We start from the raw sequence: 19,187 nt of genomic DNA on the forward strand, positions 1-19,187 counted from the left end.
ATTTGTTCTTTTAACATTGCAAGCATTGACTTCACGCTATTTCATTTTATTTGATAGGGATTTTGTAAAAGACCGTTCTACATGTCAGTTCAAACTTGACATTTTATCTTTGGAATGTTTCTCTGCTTATAAAGGGTTGAGTGAAATGTAACATTCAGTAAGCACAGTTTTCACTCTTACATTGAAGGACTGAACAGTAAAGCTGAAACTCTAGAAGTATTAGTAGTCAATTTGGTAGGAACTTTATCCTCAACTATTTCACACAGCTCCATATCAAACAGGCTGCCAGTAATCTTTTGTTTTCACAAAATAAGTAAAGGTCGCTTAATGGAAAGATAAATGTTATCACATGAAGTGATGAAATCCTACATTTCTAATCCAGCTTCCAATTTACCTAAACTCAAGTATTAAAACCACCTCATACCAAAAGAAGGTTATGACATATGCTAAAAAAAGCTCAAATAAACCTGTGTGAAATTAATGCAGGGCACAGATGCTAAATGCCAATTCTTTAATGCATCTAAGTGTCACAGGTGTTTTCAAATAAAAAGGACTTATACTTCCACACCCTTTTCAACAGGATTTGCAGGATCAAAAAATAAAAAAAAAACATGGCCTATGAAAACATGACTACTTTGCCCTTAAAAACTTGTCTGGATGGGTTAATGTTATTCATCCGTGCACTTTTTGCATGTACAGCAGTTCTGGAATGAATCACAAAATAATTTGGCAGGAACTCCATCTCAAATGTAGTCAATTCCTACTTATAATTTTAATGCTCCTTCCAGATACTAGAATGTTTTAATTGTCTTCTATTCCTATTATAACAAAACTCTTGAGTACAAAACCAAACCAGTTTACTTAGTGTTTCCAGATTACCACTATTTCCAAATGTACTTTTGTTTCTGAAGGTACTAGTCATCTTTTTAAAAACTGCATGTCATTCAATTAAGGTGCTAGATTGACGAGCTGAATCAATATTAAACCAACAAATATTCCATGATGGGTACTAGATTTTATTCTCCCTTCAGCCTTTTTTATATCATAAAGGTTAAATGCAGTGTTGTATTAAATCTTTGCAACTAATCTGAACGTGCATAAATCCACTGGATATGATTCTGTTGCTTTGTATAAAAGCGGAACCCAATGAATAAAAATAAGACTAAGGATTACAGCTTCTGGACATTTTTTAGCAGCCTCAGACCAGAGAAATAGTGTAGGACTACATCTTTATTGTTGCCTGTTTCATTTCTAGTTTGTCCCACTTAGGGGACTAGAAAGAGAATAGTAGTAGCCTCCTAGTCAAAGACACTACACAACTTGCAAATTAAAATACTCGAAGCACACTTCTATAAAATAGCTATAGTGGTTTCCAATTAGGGTCTGTTTTATAGGGTCCTCTACATTTCTGAGGGGAAGTAAAAATTAAAACCACATTACTTCAATACAGTAACAACTTATTCCTTCCTTTGGAATAATATTGCCAAAGATTAATGCAGTATATAAAAGTATTATACTTTTTCAAGCTACAAAACAATTTTGTACATTTAGCATACATAAAGGATTTTTTTAAAATAATCCTTAGTTTAGATAAAACAAAATGTTACTATGATCAAGAATACATTTTATCTGCTTGTATTATCATTTAAACATTTTAAAATCTAGTAAATGCATCTATTAATGTCAAACTTCTTGTTTTGCATGAACATTGTTTTATGTAACTCTTAGTTAACGTCATAAAAAAATGACATTACATCATCGGAAACCACTTTAAATTGGCATGTATACATATATACATAATGGATTTTTCCTTTTATATACGTCCCTGGATTTGTTAATCATCTCAGCCTGCACATCTTTTTTAAAAAAATGCATGGTTAGAGTAATCCACCATATTTCAGCTTCAAGGAGCACACTCTCCATTGACTGGACAAAATAAGATGTCATTCACAATCAACACTGCCAGCTTATGGGCACTTAAGTAAAAAGATCTTACTCTTCTGTGGTAAAACAAAGGCTACTCTAATTCTTGACAGCAAATATTGATAATATTCACTAGGGCTCATCTCCAAAGTGAACATGGATGGGTTTTCGAGAAAACGTCTCAAAAGTAAAATGTTCATAACTCAGCAGTGTGTAGGTGATGCATAAGAGCAACACATTCTACTGTATAGGGTTGTTCATTGACTGTGTCAATGTTCTGTTGTTTTTGTCAAGAAGTGAAACAGAATATCTCCTATAATTGTTTATATATCTATATATATTATATCTCTCCTATACTTTGTGACTTTCAGAGCTTTCCAGGCCATCAAAACTTCTATTAACCGGTGGAATGCATATATGTTTGCCTAATATCTTATTTTCTGTATAAAACTAACACGTCCACAGCACAACAAATATGGAAAGCAATAATATACATGATTCTGCTTTAATGTATGAAGTGTAAATTAATTCGCCCATCCAGCCTATCCAAAAACATTAAATATTAGAACAAATCCATAATCCTTTTTGCCCTAAATGTGTACTTACATTCCCTAACAGAGTTCGCTCCACCAAATACAATCAACATAAGAAGTATCATCAGGGAAAGTGAATCTTTAACATTTTTGACTAATAGAACTGTAAACTTACTTTAGAGTCTTCTGTACTTCTTTTCTGAGGATCTCTTTGCTGTCAGGGACATAAAAAGAAATGCAATATGTTCAACACAATCATGTAGATGCATATATCCGTAGAAAACTGGAGATTTTTAGAACAGACATTTCTTCCCTACTCAAAATAATTACACAAAAACCTACAGTTTAATTTACATTGTTCAATAACTGAGGTCAACAGATGCTACTCAGAAATCACATCAACCTAAGATTAAGAAATCTTAAGAATTTAAAAGTTTATAGTAACTCTGTAGTAATGAAAAGTTATGAGATACCCCTGGACAGTTACTTTATCATACAACAACCACCTCTCAGGTTTCAGTGTTCTGCCACTTGAGCTTGATCTACACACCTATCTGTGAAGTCAAATGAGCGCAGAAGTATAACACAAAAAGCCACAAATCCACATTGCACTGAAAACACAAAAAATTGAACCTCTAATGAAGGTAAAGGTAATTTTAAAAAAACCTATGGAAAGTCAGCATTGCTTGGTAGGCTCTTCTACATTATTCTGTGGTGGCATGGCACTTTTCTAAAAGCCAAAAAATAACTTGCCAGTGATAAATGAGCAGGTTCTCCCTTGCTCACTCTAATCTGTTATGTAATGGTCTTGGCTACTGTGAGCTATAATTACATTAAATCTGCTACTTGACAATGCCAATAATTATGTAAAATTAGCTCAACAAGAACAAATGTAGACAGCCAAGAAAATACAGATCCAGCCAATCAAAATGAGAAAGGTACGCTGCGTTAAAACGTGGTGGACGTAGCGCAATATACTGTACAACAACATACCGCATGTTTTTTTAAATTGGATAACAGTATCCAGAAGTACCTTGTAAAACCGCTAGGTGGAGCTAATAAAGCTTAACGTCTCATGTACAGCATTTGAGCTGTCGCCAGAAAACGCCCGGTTTCAAATCCCGGTAATTGCTGAGCGACAATTTAAGTTGTATATTGTTTAGACTTTTAATCATTTTAAACATTAAACATTAAAAAGTCTGTATATTTTATAAAAGCCAGATTGCTCAGTTCGACAAAAGAAAACCTTCCACCTTATTCATAAATGATTTAATTATGCATCAATATTTTATGCATCAAAGTCTTTAACTTATCAATTTACAGTGGGTTATGGTTTTAACGTGCTTGTTCTAACATTATTAAGCTTTTAATAATTAAAAGTTAATTACACTTTATAAAATTAAAAAAGTTATGATGTTTTATCCTTTTCTAAGAATACATACAGATGCAGCCATTCAAAATGGGTGAGGTATTTCGCGGCATACCCCGGTGGGCGTGTCGCGGTATCACGCGGTATCACGCATTTCACGTGTGTCACGTGACTAACTATCCGGCGTCGCCTTGTAAAACCGCCAGGGGGAGCTTAACCTCTCATGTACAGCATTTGAGCCTTTAATTTTGAACTGTGTATTACAGCATGTTAATCATCAGTCATTAAAATGTTGGTATATTTTATGAAAGCAAGATTGCTCAGTTGGACAAAAGTACACAACCTACCTTTATCAGAAATATTTATGCATCAAAGCCTTTACTGAAGATATTACTAATAGTATTAATAATGGATGACTTTGGACAAGCTGTATACTCAAAGTATAATTTCTTTAGCACATTTGTACAAGCACTTGGAATCTGTCCAAGCCATACTTTGTCAGGCATTTTGTTTTACTTCAACGGGCATAAAAACTTCCTTGCTTTTAACAGGGCGTTTCATAATTTCTAGCTACGAAAATGATTTAAAATGCGACACCTATCATTCAACTAGAGCTTAAAATATCACAAGGAAAAATACACACCGGTATTCCATTTCTCCCTAAACATTGTAAGCTTCGAAGTCTTTAACTAACGTGATACCGGAGTCAACAAGCATACTTTTAGAATTTGATTAAAAGGGAATATAATATGGAATCGCGTATCTAAAGAATTTAATAACGGTATGATTATATCCGTGTACTGCGGCAGGGCTGTGTAGGGCTGTTTCGCCTGCCTGATCATGCGAGCTGTCTTGTAGCCTACTGGTCTAGGTGCGTGACTACCAGCTGGCAGGTTGTGTGTTCGAATCCAGCTGGTGCTGGACTTTTCATTTTTATTTATTTATTTTTTAATCGCGTAACATAAACATATTAACGTATGCAAACTGTACTGTATACAGTATGTATATGTATATTTAATGTCTTAACTGTGCCCGTTTAAGTATTGAATATTCATATCTAATTTTACCACTGAAGGGAAATCTTAACATAAACATACAGTATATGGCTGGTCTCGGTACTTTAAAGAAAAAAAATACACACCGGTATTCCATTTCTCCCTAAACATTGTAAGCTTCGAAGTCTTTAACTAACGTGATACCGGAGTCAACAAGCATACTTTTAAAATTTGATTAAAAGGGAATATAATATGGAATCGCGTATCTCAAGAAATTAATAACGATATAATTATATTCATGTTGCAAAAGAACTGCAACGGACATAAAAACTCCCTTGCATGGTTTCATTACGACCAGAATCGGTCTTGAGATATTTTTAACTTGATTTACAGTATTTGAGAGGTATGTCTTAACACCGATACTACAGTGCTTAAGTACTGCTCACGTATATGTTTCTAGGTTTATATTATGCATTTCATACGGTCAAATTACTTTTGAGCAACTAATAAGAAGTGCGAAACGGTATGCGTTTTACTTTTGTTTTGTGCTGGGACCCGTGGATTGATTAGAGATATCAAGTACATACAAGTCATTTTTTAAATGTTGTAGTTCGTCTTGAAAAAATGTTACGAGTACATCATCTATCAACAATTACACAGGTTCTGTTTCCATATTGCGGATTTTGGTTACGTAATATTATTTTCTAGATTTCACGTTGTGAATATGATGGGATGTCTGATGGGATGTTTCTAAAAATCCATCCACTGTAAAACGTCTTCTCTAGTTGTCCTGCATATGTATTCGCTAATGAAGCTGTGTGTTTTGAGCCTGGATCTCTACATTTCTGTATGAACCAGCTTAGAGGGCTAAAGACAGCTTGTGTTTAAATTGAGTGTAAGGCAATTTATGCTTCTAAAGTCATGGTCAGCATTTATTTTTGTACTGTGCTGTAAACTTGTTCTGTGCCAAGTCACATTATTTTATAGCGTTTTTATAGCGTTATCAAATACGGTGTTACTGTAGTTTACTGAGTCCCATGTCACATGGTCTGTGATTGAAACCTGTAAAACCGGTTTAATTCGTCACAGCCAGCACTCTTCAGGTGTGAGGGTCTTCTGCTCAGAATGAAACGCTAAAATGTTTGTGTATATTCTAATGGTAGTGGGGGCGGGGTGTGTGGGAACAGGTTTGGTTGAAATTGCATTGGAGATCTATGTTCTTCACACCTGAAACATTTTCTCTGAAAGCATTTTCTTCGCAGTTTAACCGATCTTGTTACAGCATGTTACAGTTTACTATTATTAACCATATTAATTTTAAGTGCTTAATGTAAAATCTTGTAAAAATATATTTTCATTGTTCAAATATACATTAAGTCTGACTATCATATAATTAGTTAAATACAAAACTAAAGAAAAAATAGGGTTAAATATAATTCAAAATATTTTGCTAACAATGTTAACGGTTTATGAATAATAAAATGTATTAACTAAGGAGTAGGATGGCACAGTTGTTAGTATGTTTTTTGTTTTGTTTCTTTTTCATAAATACAACAGTAGTACCTGATGTCTCAGTGGCTTTCAAAATTAAATTATGCATGCAAACCTGTGAACTAGAAAGATAACTAAGATATCCATCCATTATATTCCATAATATCCATGAAATATATGGCGCTGAAATACAGTATGTGTGACGCATAAAAGACACCAAGGGATTGGGTGAGCTCCCATCACAAAAAAAAAAACTGCGAACCTGCACTACAGCGACCATAGTACAGTATGGAGACCAAGGCGTTTTACGGGAAGAGACGGGGTGCTTCTGCCGCCCCAGCTTCCAAAGAGCGAAGGGTAAGCAAATACAGCAGACTTCATCTGAAATACGCGATTACAGCGCATATTACAAGGTATTATTGCCGTTTTGAATTTTAAATTCAATTATAATTATTTCTTCGTAGCCTGTTCTTCAAGAAAACACCGCACGGGCGAAACGATCTACTACCAGGACAGTAAAAAAGAAAGCGGTAAGACGGAAAAAAAGAAAAGTTTATTTTGACTTCTGTTCCGCGACTGATGAATACTACTGTGTGACTATTTCTTACATGAATTATGTTATTTTGCCACAGGCCGTGGGTCTCTGCTCTCGGCCACTGGCCAGGGTGCCAACCTGTAGAAGCAGCACCTGTATGGAGACATTTCGGCAGCAGCGGGAGCATTACGATCCATTACTGGGGAGGATTGGGAGGCTAGAGTTCCAGCAGTCAAACAGTTGAGCAGCTGTCTCCCGAAAAGTGCCTCTCCCCGCAACGCAGGCTGCAATGCCTTGCGGAAGCTCTGCCCCCCGCAGAGCACACACCGCCTCAGGACACTCCATCCCGGCCTCTCAGTTCACCACCGCGCAGGAATCTGTTGATGCTGTCCCCGCCGGCTATCTCCCCCCAGGAAGCACAGCGGAATTCACAGATGCCAGTGGGACGAATAATTCTCCCAGATGTCCAACTGCTACCCATCACCCAGGAGATGGAGGGGGGGTTGTACTTGCAGTGCATCGGCATAGACGGGAAAGCAAGAGCCGACCGCTACGCCGCCCTCGTGTTTCGAAATCTTGTGACTTTTGAAATTTACTGGGGGTGGACCACGTCTGTAAATTTCGATGGGTCCAGAGGCAAAAGTGCCTTGCCTTGCAATCTCCGGGAAACCATTAGTACGATGGTGAATCGGAGATTCTCAACCCGTGCTGCGTACGACTGGAAAAGAATTCGTGATCGGATCAACGAAATGCTTCGTAGGAGGAGGCGGTCTTTTCCTCTTGTCTAACAGTCTGTCCACAAACAAAACATTCCTGTTAGACAAGAGGAATTGAAAAAAAACAATTTTGTCAATGAAAACCGGTGTGTGTGTCTCTCCCTGCTGGATGTCCCTCTCACAAACTGCTGAATGAATAAAATAATTTTATTGAAAACGAGTTTGCGATTGTCTGGTCTTTAAATTCTTGAGATACGTGAGTCCACATTATATTCCCTTTTAATCAAATTCTAAAAGTATGCTTGTTGACTCCGGTATCGCGTTAGTTAAAGACTTCGATGCTTAAAATGTTTAGGGAGAAATGGAATACTGGTGTGTATGTTTTCTTTAAAGTACCGAGACCAGCCATATACTGTATGTTTAAGTTCCAAAATTAATATCGTTTATGGGCTTCACACGCGTTGCAGTATGCTCAGGCACTAAGTAAAAGGAGATGCTTCGTATTGCTTGACTAATTTTAAAAACTAAGTTATAAATGCAGACGCTCCCTCGATGCGCTGCTCTGGTGCGTCGGCTCCTACACAGTGCCTGTCTGCCGTAAGCGTTACAATATACTAAATACTAAATACTAAAGCCAATACTGGCTCAATGGGCTTTGACGTGCTAATGCGTTGGTTTAACAGTCCGGGTGTGGCAGGCTTCCAATGTCAACTCGACTCGATTGGAAGACAATGAACGTATTTTAGCCCTAAATGAATTAATAGCAAACATGGTTTACATAAAATACATTTTTCCAAGAAAGTTTATAATAATACGATCTATAGTTGAAATCTGAGCCTACTTTAAAAATAAAGGAAAAGCATTTTCAGAGAGCAATCACGCTGTGTTTATGTAGAAAAAGTGATTAGGTTTATGAGCAATCTAATTACCTATTCGCTTAAAACGCTATATAAAATAAAGTTTATTTAGAGATGAATGATCAGTGTCGCAGTTTAAATAATGTGAGTCAGGAAACTAACACAGCGCCACCGGATTTAATAACGCAATAAAAACGCTATAAAATAATGTGACACAGTACAGCACAGTACAATAATACTGACCATGACTTTAGAAGCATAAATTACCTTACACTCAATTTAAACACAGGCTGTCTTTCTGTATGAACCTCTAAGCTGGTTCATACAGAAAATGTAGAAATGCATTAGCCTGATTATGATTAAAAAACACATAATTAAACACGCGTTTGCGATTTAAATCAGAACACGATTTAAATCAATATAAATGTTTATATTGTAACGCATACTGTCCAGCCTCCATTTCTCTATAAAAATTTACTGTTGCACACACACACACAATAGAAGCAGGAACCGCTGTCAGAAGGGAAGATATGTTCAAAATATCGCAAATATCGATCATGTTGCGATATTTTGAAATATAAAGGTCAATTGATTGTCCATAATATCGCTTACCTATTTTTTCGAAGAAATGTTTGTTAAAATAAAAGTCCAGCACCAGCTGGATTTGAACACACAACCTGCCAGTTGGTAGTCACGCACCTAGACCAGTAGGCTACAAGACAGCTCGCATGATCAGGCAGGCGAAACAGCCCTACACAGCCCTGCCGCAGTACACGGATATAATCATACCGTTATTAAATTCTTTAGATACGCGATTCCATATTATATTCCCTTTTAATCAAATTCTAAAAGTATGCTTGTTGACTCCGGTATCACGTTAGTTAAAGACTTCGAAGCTTACAATGTTTAGGGAGAAATGGAATACTGGTGTGTATTTTTTTCTTTAAAGTACCAAGACCAGCTATATACTGTATGTTTACGTTCCAAAATTAATATCGTTTATGGCCTTCACACGCATTACAGTATGCTCCTATTCTTTTTATGCTCAGCTACTAAGATTTCCCTTCAGTGGTAAAATTCAATATCTACAACGGGCACAGTAAAGACGTTTACAGTAAGTCTTTCTACGACAGACCAACGGACCACGAGTGCCCCTGTCGGTCAACCAATCACGCACCGCAGTACCCCGTGTCATCATACCTGCGGTACGTGTCTGTACCGCTCACTTTGAATGGCTGCATCTGTACTGTAGTAAGAACACCACTTGCTGTTATTGTGAAAATATAAATGTTGTTGTGATTTAACATCACTTGATAGCATTACTTTCGGTTTGTTCCTTATATAGCCAAAAACATATAGTCCACTATTATAGCTTATTGTGAACATGATGCGTCTCTTTCAGGTTTACATCCGAATTGAGAAAATCTATATTTTGTTTTAATCCAAAGTTCAGCAGCCAGTAATCAGCCAACAATTTAACTTGGAATGAAAAAAAAATTAAACTGTACTATACAGTGCACCGCCTGGGATTGAACCCAGTCCGACAGCATCATTCAACAGGAAACCAGCTGGCTGAGCTAAAGGAGACCTCAGCCCAGGCGCCTGATTTGCTCTGGGAGGTCGTTTCTGGCAAAATTGGCTCCGGAGTGTGTATCTGGATGAATTATTATATGTGATGGTTTTGAGTTTAAGGATTTCTTCATGGAAATCTTTAAGTTAAACAGGGGAGGGGGGAATGGTTATTTTTTTTTACCACTGCCAGTAATCGGAAAGCAGCCTACCAACACAATCAGCAAACGATTTTTTTTAAAAACGAAATAAAAAATAAGATACGATGACGTGTCCCTGCCTAACACTGCATGACTTTAAAAGCTGTAAAAAACTGGTTTAGTTAAAAAACCAATCGTGTCTGTATTTATCACTTAGTTTTTAAAATTAAACAACGTAAATTGTTATCTTGGTCTTCTAAGTCCCTTAATTAACTTTAATAAGCTTTTTCAACATTTACATTTATTTTTCATAAAATTGTTAAACAAAGCAGGAGCGTATTGTCCTTCCTAATGGCATCACACATGGAAAGATTAGATTGTAATCGTTTTTATTTTAAATAAATTTTAGCAAAATGTCATCTGTAAAAAAAAAAGTTGTATTTAATGCCAATTGATAGTTATATTAATATAGAATCGTGTAACTAAAATATCACAGGTGGACATTTCGGAAACATTTTGACACGTTTCTTTTGAAAAAACTTTTATTCTTGTAGTGGTAATGGACAAAGCTCTGCACCCAATGGTTCAAAGCGCGATCAGAGTATTACGGTCGGTTTGTTTCTTATATAGTGAATACATAAAAATAGTCCACTATTATAGCTTGTTGGCTCTGGCGTGAATTTGTGTATCTGAATAAATCAAGTGATGGTTTTATGAATAAGGATTTCTTCGCGAAATTCTTTAAGTTAAACAAAGGAGGGAAGAAGGGTTTTTACAATTGGCACTCCCAAGATTCTGACCGATTTGATTATCCTCATTTAGCTGAAACAGATAAAGAAATCATGCATTAGTTGCATGTATAGGAAGACACTATTTTATTAACGGACACTCTGACCCAAACCTGTGTCATACAGTGATATAGACGTGGGTAATGTCATCCCCATTAAACAATGTGCTTATCGTGCTAATTCTGCTAAACTAGAAGCATTGCAGAAGGTGATAAACTGTACATTATTTACTGGAGCACAGCTGAGTTCAAAGAAGGAAGTTTGTGAAGCCCCCATATTTATTGGTACCAAATATTGATGAAACGTCACAGTTCTGTACAGATTACAGAAAAGTGAATGCTGAAACACCACCTGACAACGTATGTACTGTTTAACCATAGTCAAGGACCGATGTGCTGTTCCCTTTTGTAACAGGGTTACTCCCTGGAAATTAGACACAAGAAGAGTATTATTGGACAATGTGTGGCTCTGGCAGAATTTATCTGTATACTGAAAAGTTATATAGGAGAAATGTTGTATATTGCCTCTTTTTACACTTGTAAGAACATTCCAATGCCAATATGACATGGAAGATGTTATTAATAACCTTTTAAATCTAAAGCTGTTAACTACTTCACACCTGCATATCAAGATCACTGGAGCTCTCCTTGACAGCTGACACTCCTCCATACGCTTAAGTGAAAAATTAATAAAAATGCCAATGTAAACATCATATTTACAGTTTGTAGAAAATAAAAATGGTTGTAAAGTTCTAAAGCGTGCTCGGTCAAGAACAAGAATTCACGTAGAGAGCTGTGTCAACATGCGTAGGCTGCAAAAGATCAGCTAAAGAGGGAAGAAAACGCTGTCAGAGAAAACAATGTTTCAGTTGTAAAGAATACAGAGCCCCCATTCAATTGCATCCTAACCTTTCCCCACACACCCTGCCCCCGCAGCGATTGGAATATACACAAACAAAGCACTGAAAGCTTTACAGTAGATGGTCAGGTGTTTCGCAGACGTAGGGATAGTACGTAATTCTGTTTTTTTTTTTACAAGATGTGGAAGAGGTGCAACAAATTATAACATTGCGAATTTTAATATTATTGAATACTAATAGTTTATGCTAACATCTGACTTTATTTAGATGTAAATAAAACATTGAACTAAGCATGACATTCAGATAAAACAATCAAGAACAGACTGTGGTATTTGTATAGATGAAACTTTTCTAAACGTTTAATAAAAAATAGAAGCTGTTGAATGGTCTTTACAGTTAGTGGACCGTGTGGTATTTTTTTCAGCAACCCACTGACCAGCTTAACACATGATTTTATTTCTGTACTGAATGTGTGTTTTGTTAACAAAATTAAAGTGTTTAAAATGTTTAAGTATAAAGAACTTACAGCTTGGACAAAGATTTTAAGCTGATTGTGCAGAAGAAAAAACACCCGTTTTTCGTGCATAAGTGTTTTTAACCCGTTTATATATATATAGTCTTTTCATGTAGATTTAAGGTCCTTCTTTCAGTTAGATGGCATGATTAGCATGAAACAACTCGGGGTTATTGTTATGATTTCTCTATTATTGAATCCCTCAACACGTTCACTTGTGATTATTTTGGAAATATTTTGATGTTCCTTTTAACCACATTGCTGCCAATACTGTTGCAATAGACAACTAAATGCTCAGAATTTTTAATGTTGGGCGCTCTGAACTAGTTAAAATTTGATGCAGTACAAATAAATGTATTTTCCACAAGCTATACTGTAGTGGCTTTAAAACTATCCAACATCTCGCTGTATGTATGTGGCACATCTTTCTTCCAAGTTTTAAAACTACAGTATGAAAAAACGAGTGTAAAAGAAAAACAGGACATTTGATTGCTGGTTGCCTTATGTTAAAGGGCAACAATGACTCAGAGCATGCAACTGAAAATTCATTCCCATCCTCCAGAACTGCCTATTCTACATGACAAACACAGTGGGGTGGAACACCTAGCCTAGCCTTTGTGAGAAGTACGGAGCTCATTACATAAAGTAACTGCAATGGAATATACTAATGGGTAAAGGTTAATTCCAAGCAGGAAAGAAAAGACTCAACGTGTCTCCTCTATAACTTCTCAGCTTATAGACCGTCCAAGGTAATTTATTATTAATATCTTCCGCATCGCATTAAAATTGGAACGTTTTTTACAAATGTAAATCCACCTATTTTCTAACCGCTTTATCCAGAACAGGTAACAGTTCACCATTTTGACAGACTTCAGAATGCTTCGCCTGATGCTTAAAAATGTAAGAATGTATACTGTAGTAAGAGCACAGAACATCTTTCCGCCTGTGAAAAGATTTGCATATGTAGTTTATTCTTGTAACAGGAAAATATAGAGGGGGTTTCAGAAATTAAACAGAGGTCTGGAACACCTGGTCTCAAAAATGGACATTTAACAAATTGAAGGATGTGAAAATGGTGACAAATCACCCCAAACAAAATACAATTTTAAAATACAAGCAGTTTGAAATCATTAGTTAATAAATCACTTAACTTCAAACATGTTGTGATACATAAAAAACCCAAAAAATTAATATAGCGTCCATAATATTAACTATTTTAGTTTTTCAAAGAAATGTATTTTTTAAAAGAAAACTCAAGCCAGGAGCTGGGCTTGAACCCCCGAACTCCAGCATGCGAATCACACGCCAAAGCCATTACACCAACACACCACTTGACAACTTATGCTATGGCTGAAAAGGGCAGGTAAAATGTGTCCAAGTAATCACGGGTGAATGAGTCAAATTGATGCAGACGTTTAGAAAGAAAGTGGATATATGAAAATATCATTAATTTATTTAGATATGCGATTCCATATACAGATGCAGCCATTCAAAATGGGTGAGGTATTTCGCGGCATACCGCGACACGCCCACCGGGGTATCACGCGGTATCACGTGTGTCACGTGACTAACTATCCGGCGTCGCCTTGTAAAACCGCCAGGGGGAGCTTAACCTCTCATGTACAGCATTCGAGCCTTTAATTTTGAACTGTGTATTACAGCATGTTAATCATCAGTCATTCAAATGTTGGTATATTTTATGAAAGCAAGATTGCTCAGTTGGACAAAAGTACACAACCTACCTTTATCAGAAATATTTATGCATCAAAGCCTTTACTGAAGATATTACTAATAGTATTAATAATGGATGACTTTGGACAAGCTGTATACTCAAAGTATAATTTCTTTAGCACATTTGTACAAGCACTTGGAATCTGTCCAAGCCATACTTTGTCAGGCATTTTGTTTTACTTCAACGGGCATAAAAACTTCCTTGCTTTTAACAGGGCGTTTCATAATTTCTAACTACGAAAATGATTTAAAATGCGACACCTATCATGAAAAGAAAAAAATACACACCAGTATTCCATTTCTCCCTAAACATTGTAAGCTTCGAAGTCTTTAACTAACGTGATACTGGAGTCAACAAGCATACTTTTAGAATTTGATTAAAAGGGAATATAATATGGAATCGCGTATCTCAAGAATTTAATAACAGTATGATTATATCCGTGTACTGCGGCAGGGCTGTGTAGGGCTGTTTCGCCTGCCTGCTTATGCGAGCTGTCCTGTAGCCTACTGGTCTAGGTGCGTGACTACCAACTGGCAGGTTGTGTGTTCGAATCCAGCTGGTGCTGGACCTTTCAGTTTTATTTATTTTTTAATCGCGTAACATAAACATATTACCGTATGCAAACTGTACTGTATACAATATGTATATTTAATGTCTTAACTGTGCCCGTTTAAGTATTGAATATTCATATCTAATTTTACCACTGAAGGGAAATCTTAACATAAACATACAGTATATGGCTGGTCTCGGTACTTTAAAGAACAAAATACACACCAGTATTCCATTTCTCCCTAAACATTGTAAGCTTCGAATGAAACCACTAAATAAAGACATAAATATAGAAATCTTAAGATTTGTTTTATTTAATGTTGGTAGCAGGATGAACTGTCAGAGTGTATATTTTGTCGCAAAGTTGCTACAAGATGTTAACAGTGAAAAAGGTATTTAGAAATGAGTTATTTCAAGATGAAAAAGAAAACATACACGAAACATGGTTTCATTACGACCAGAATCGGTCTTGAGATATTTTTAACTTGATTTACAGTATTTGAGAGGTATGTCTTAACACCGATACTACAGTGCTTAAATACTGCTCACGTATATGTTTCTAGGTTTATATTATGCATTTCATACGGTCAAATTACTTTTGAGCAACTAATAAGAAGCGCGAAACGGTATGCGTTTTAGTTTCGTTTTGTGCTGGAACCCGTGGATTGATTAGAGATATCAAGTACATACAAGTCATTTTTTAAATGTTGTAGTTCGTCTTGAAAAAATGTTACGAGTACATCATCTATCAACAATTACACAGGTTCTGTTTCCATATTGCGGATTTTGGTTAGGTACAGTATTATCAAATCCAGTGGCGCTGTGTGTTACTTTACTCATGTCCCATGTCACATGGTCTGTGATTGAAACCTGTAAAACGGGTTTAATTCGTCACAGCCAGCACTCTTCAGGTGTGAGGGTCTTCTGCTCAGAATGAAACGCTAAAATGTTTGTGTATATTCTAATGGTAGTGGGGGCAGGGTGTGTGGGAACAAGTTTGTTCTTCACACCTGAAACATTTTCTCTGAAAGGATTTTCTTCGCAGTTTAACCGATCTTGTTACAGCATGTTACAGTTTACTATTATTAACCATATTAATTTTAAGTGCTTAATGTAAAATCTTGTAAAAATATATTTTCATTGTTCAAATATACATTAAGTCTGACTATCATATAATAAGTTAAATACAAAACTAAAGAAAAAATAGGGTTAAATATAATTCAAAATATTTTGCTAACAATGTTAACTGTTTATGAATAATAAAATGTATTAACTAAGGAGTAGGATGGCACAGTTGTTAGTATGTTTTTTGTTTTGTTTCTTTTTCATAAATACAACAGTAGTACCTGATGTCTCAGTGGCTTTCAAAATTAAATTATGCATGGAAACCTGTGAACTAGAAAGATAACTAAGATTTTAATACTAATTAAATGACCGTGGGCACTTTCCACCCCCTCTACATTCTCAGAGTAGAACAGACTAACCTTCTAATGAAAGACGGTCCACCCCCCACGGACAGGAAAAGTCTTTCTTTAAACTACCAATACCAGCCATATACAGTCTGTAACGTAGGGATTTCTATATGTCTTTAATTAGTGTTTACATCAGTGACAAAGGCTAAACTTTTAGCTTCAGTAACGTGTACATATCTCCCCTTTTTATAAAACGACTTGGTTGAAAACTGTTCCAGAGCCACTGTTGTTTCATCAGTGAAAAGTACATCATGAAATGCCTCTCCCTGTTCAATCCACTGGAAAAAAGAAAAGGAGCATAAAGCTTCTGATGGTCATAAACGATATTCATTTAGGAGCAGAATCAGAGGTATGTTTTTAACTGCACTGCATTGGAGAGAATACCATAGTGTGTTTTTTTTTTTACTCCCTGGCGGAAACTGGCTTCCAGAAGAATCAGTATGGCTCAGAGATTAAATAAAACTTCACAGACATCAACGAAGAGCATAACGCGTGTACTGTGTACACTGCAAGTACAACCCAACTCTCTGCAGGAGTGCTGGCTGTGACGAATTGAACTGGTTTCACGGGTATTTTCAAAGTAGGAGGCGAGATTTCCAGCGAAAGACACCCCCCCCCCCCTCAAAAACCCAGTAAATACAGTACTTACTAGTTAAAGGCTAGGCTCCCGACTACGGCGAAAGGAACCCTTCTTTCATTAGAAGACAATGAACATATTTTAGCCCTGAATGAATTAATAGCAAACATGGTTTACATAAAAGACATTTTTCCAAGAAAGTTTAGCCTTTGTCACTAATGAAACCACTAAATAAAGACATAAATAGAAAAATCTTAAGATTTTTAAAATACATGACTTTGCTAAAATTTATTTGAAAATAAAAACAATTACAACCGCCAGGGGAGAGAGAGAACAGGGGAGGGATGTTATGGAAATTAGGTATGTTTGGGAATGTGTAGTTACATGTTCTGGCTGTTTGTGAATTATCGTTGTTGAGTATGGAGTGTTGAGGTATTGATTTTGTGTAATGCTTTATGTTGAAAATTGAGGTGGATTTTGTTTATGATAAACAGGATAAATTGGGATGGGAGGAAGGTTTGGTTTTGCATAAGGGGCGGGATTATGATAATTGGAGGACTTTGCGAGTGTAAAATGGTTTGATTATTTGATTTTGTATTGTGGTTGTTATCTATGTTTTTGGTTGGTATTATGTTTATATGGTTGTTTTTGTTGGTTGGTTGTTATTATGGTTATTAATAATACGATCTATAGTTGAAATCTGAGCCTAAATAAAAAGAAAAAGCAAGTGATTAGGTTTATGAGCAATCTAATTATTTATTCGTTTAAAAAGCTATATAAAATAAAGTTTATTATTAATTTGCTGGACAGAGCGGTGAACATTATTATGCATAAGACAAAGATAACGATCCTGATCAGTTTAGAAATCTGTGTACGCTGTAAGGTTTTTACTTCTTAAACTTTTAAAATACACGTTTTGAATAGAAAGAAATCCTCTTCCTGGTATAGCAAACCAGCACGTCTTTTTTCTCCAATCAGAGGGGTGTCAGATGGTGTCAGCCAATCACCATTCTGCGTTGGGTAGCAACGGGTGACTGTTCTCAGGCGGAAGATGTAAACAGCTTAATGTTCGTGTTAAATAATTTTTTTTAAATTAAAATTCATTCTATACAGCAATCGCATATTTGGGTACCGTTTCATAAAACTTTCATGCTTAAAATGTTTAGGGAGAAATGGAAGACTGGTGTGTATTTTTTCTTTAAACTACCAAGACCAGCCATACACAGTACAGTTTACATACATACAGTAATGTTTATGTTCCTAAATTAATATCGTTTATGACCTTCAGATGCGTTATGCTCCTCTTCTTTTTATGCTCAGCTACTAAAATTTCCCTTTAGTGGTAAAATCCATATAAATATTCAAAACTAAGCGGATTAAAATGTGCACAGTAAAGACATTAAATGATTAAATCTTTGCACTACCAACCAATGCACCACGAGTGCCCCTGTCGGTCATTTTGGCCAGCCAATCACTAGCCCTGCGGTACCCTCCGGTGCCCCGCGGTGGCTTGTGGGTAGGTTACCGTACCGCGGGTTTTTACCGCGCATTTTGAATGGCTGCATCTGTAATATTCCTATTTATCAAATTTGAAAAGAATGCTTTTTTTACTGCGATAACGAGTACAAGTATTAATAGAAAAGGTTAAAACATCATAACCTTTTATGAAGTATATAAACTTAATATAGTCAGAAGGAGCTTTTCCAGAATAACCACAGTAAATCCACAGGATTTTACTGCACATTTTGAATGGCTGCATCTGTATATGCTTTGCTCACAGGGTGTTCCTTCAGGTGGAAGACTCCCAAACTCTTATGTTAGGAATCAGGGCCTTACACTCACAGGCAGACTGTGTACCAGAATGACAACCAGTTCTAGCACATCTGAATGGACTCACCCCTCCTGCCTTCAGCAGCTTTCTCCGGAACTCCTCAGTGGGGTTGTTGAAGGTGAGCTTTTCACAGCGGAGGTGGTTCACCGGGGGGTGACCCTCGAGGTGCAAAAATAAGTCGTAGTCAAAACGGACTTTCTTGGGCTCTTCCTGTTCAAAAGAAGCGCAGGAAAATGCATACGTGTACAACAGTGAGGAATATGGCCAAAAAATAAAAATAATAATCCCCCTTCCACACCCAAAGAAAAACAATAGAAAATGAACCAGATACAAGTTGATTCCTGGCAAAAAATGAAAACATTGTCGTATTATATATCCTCCAGATATATTTTACTCATGCGGACAACACAAACAGAAAGCCAAGTTGAAAGCTAACTAATGATGTTTGGTGAGATGAAGATCAACTATCCAGTGGAGCTGACTGCAGCCCCACTAAAGACAGAATCTGCCACACGTCCACAGCGCTCATATGTCAAGGACAACCAACTGAACTTTCTTAATTTGAAAAAACGTGTCAAGCCTACCACATTCCAAAACAGTCTTCTTCTGGAGGGATGACCCACTCAAAATCATAGTTGTGCAAATAAATGAAATGATGAAAGTACTGCAAGAAAGTTGTTTGGCAGATTGATAGCCAAAACGTTCCAGTAGCCACAATTACACTCTGTTCCACTTCT

General features: G+C 36.3%; 1 protein-coding gene across 3 annotated transcripts in view; it reads right to left on the minus strand.

Moving 5' to 3' along the window:
* mllt3 (MLLT3 super elongation complex subunit) overlaps positions 1-19,187 on the minus strand; it is a 126,525-nt gene that overhangs the window by 43,207 nt on the left and 64,131 nt on the right. For all 3 annotated transcript variants that reach the window (XM_088632071.1, XM_088632051.1, XM_088632061.1), the window contains 2 exons: positions 18,517-18,660; positions 2,632-2,670 (listed from right to left, as the gene is read on the minus strand). In XM_088632071.1, coding sequence (XP_088488197.1) covers positions 2,632-2,670; positions 18,517-18,660 — 183 coding nt within the window. The remainder of the gene's footprint in view (positions 1-2,631; positions 2,671-18,516; positions 18,661-19,187) is intronic.

The sequence above is a fragment of the Lepisosteus platostomus genome, chromosome 1 (assembly GCF_059453375.1).
Source record: "Lepisosteus platostomus isolate fLepPlt1 chromosome 1, fLepPlt1.hap1, whole genome shotgun sequence".
NCBI classification, from domain to species: Eukaryota; Metazoa; Chordata; class Actinopteri; order Semionotiformes; family Lepisosteidae; genus Lepisosteus; species Lepisosteus platostomus.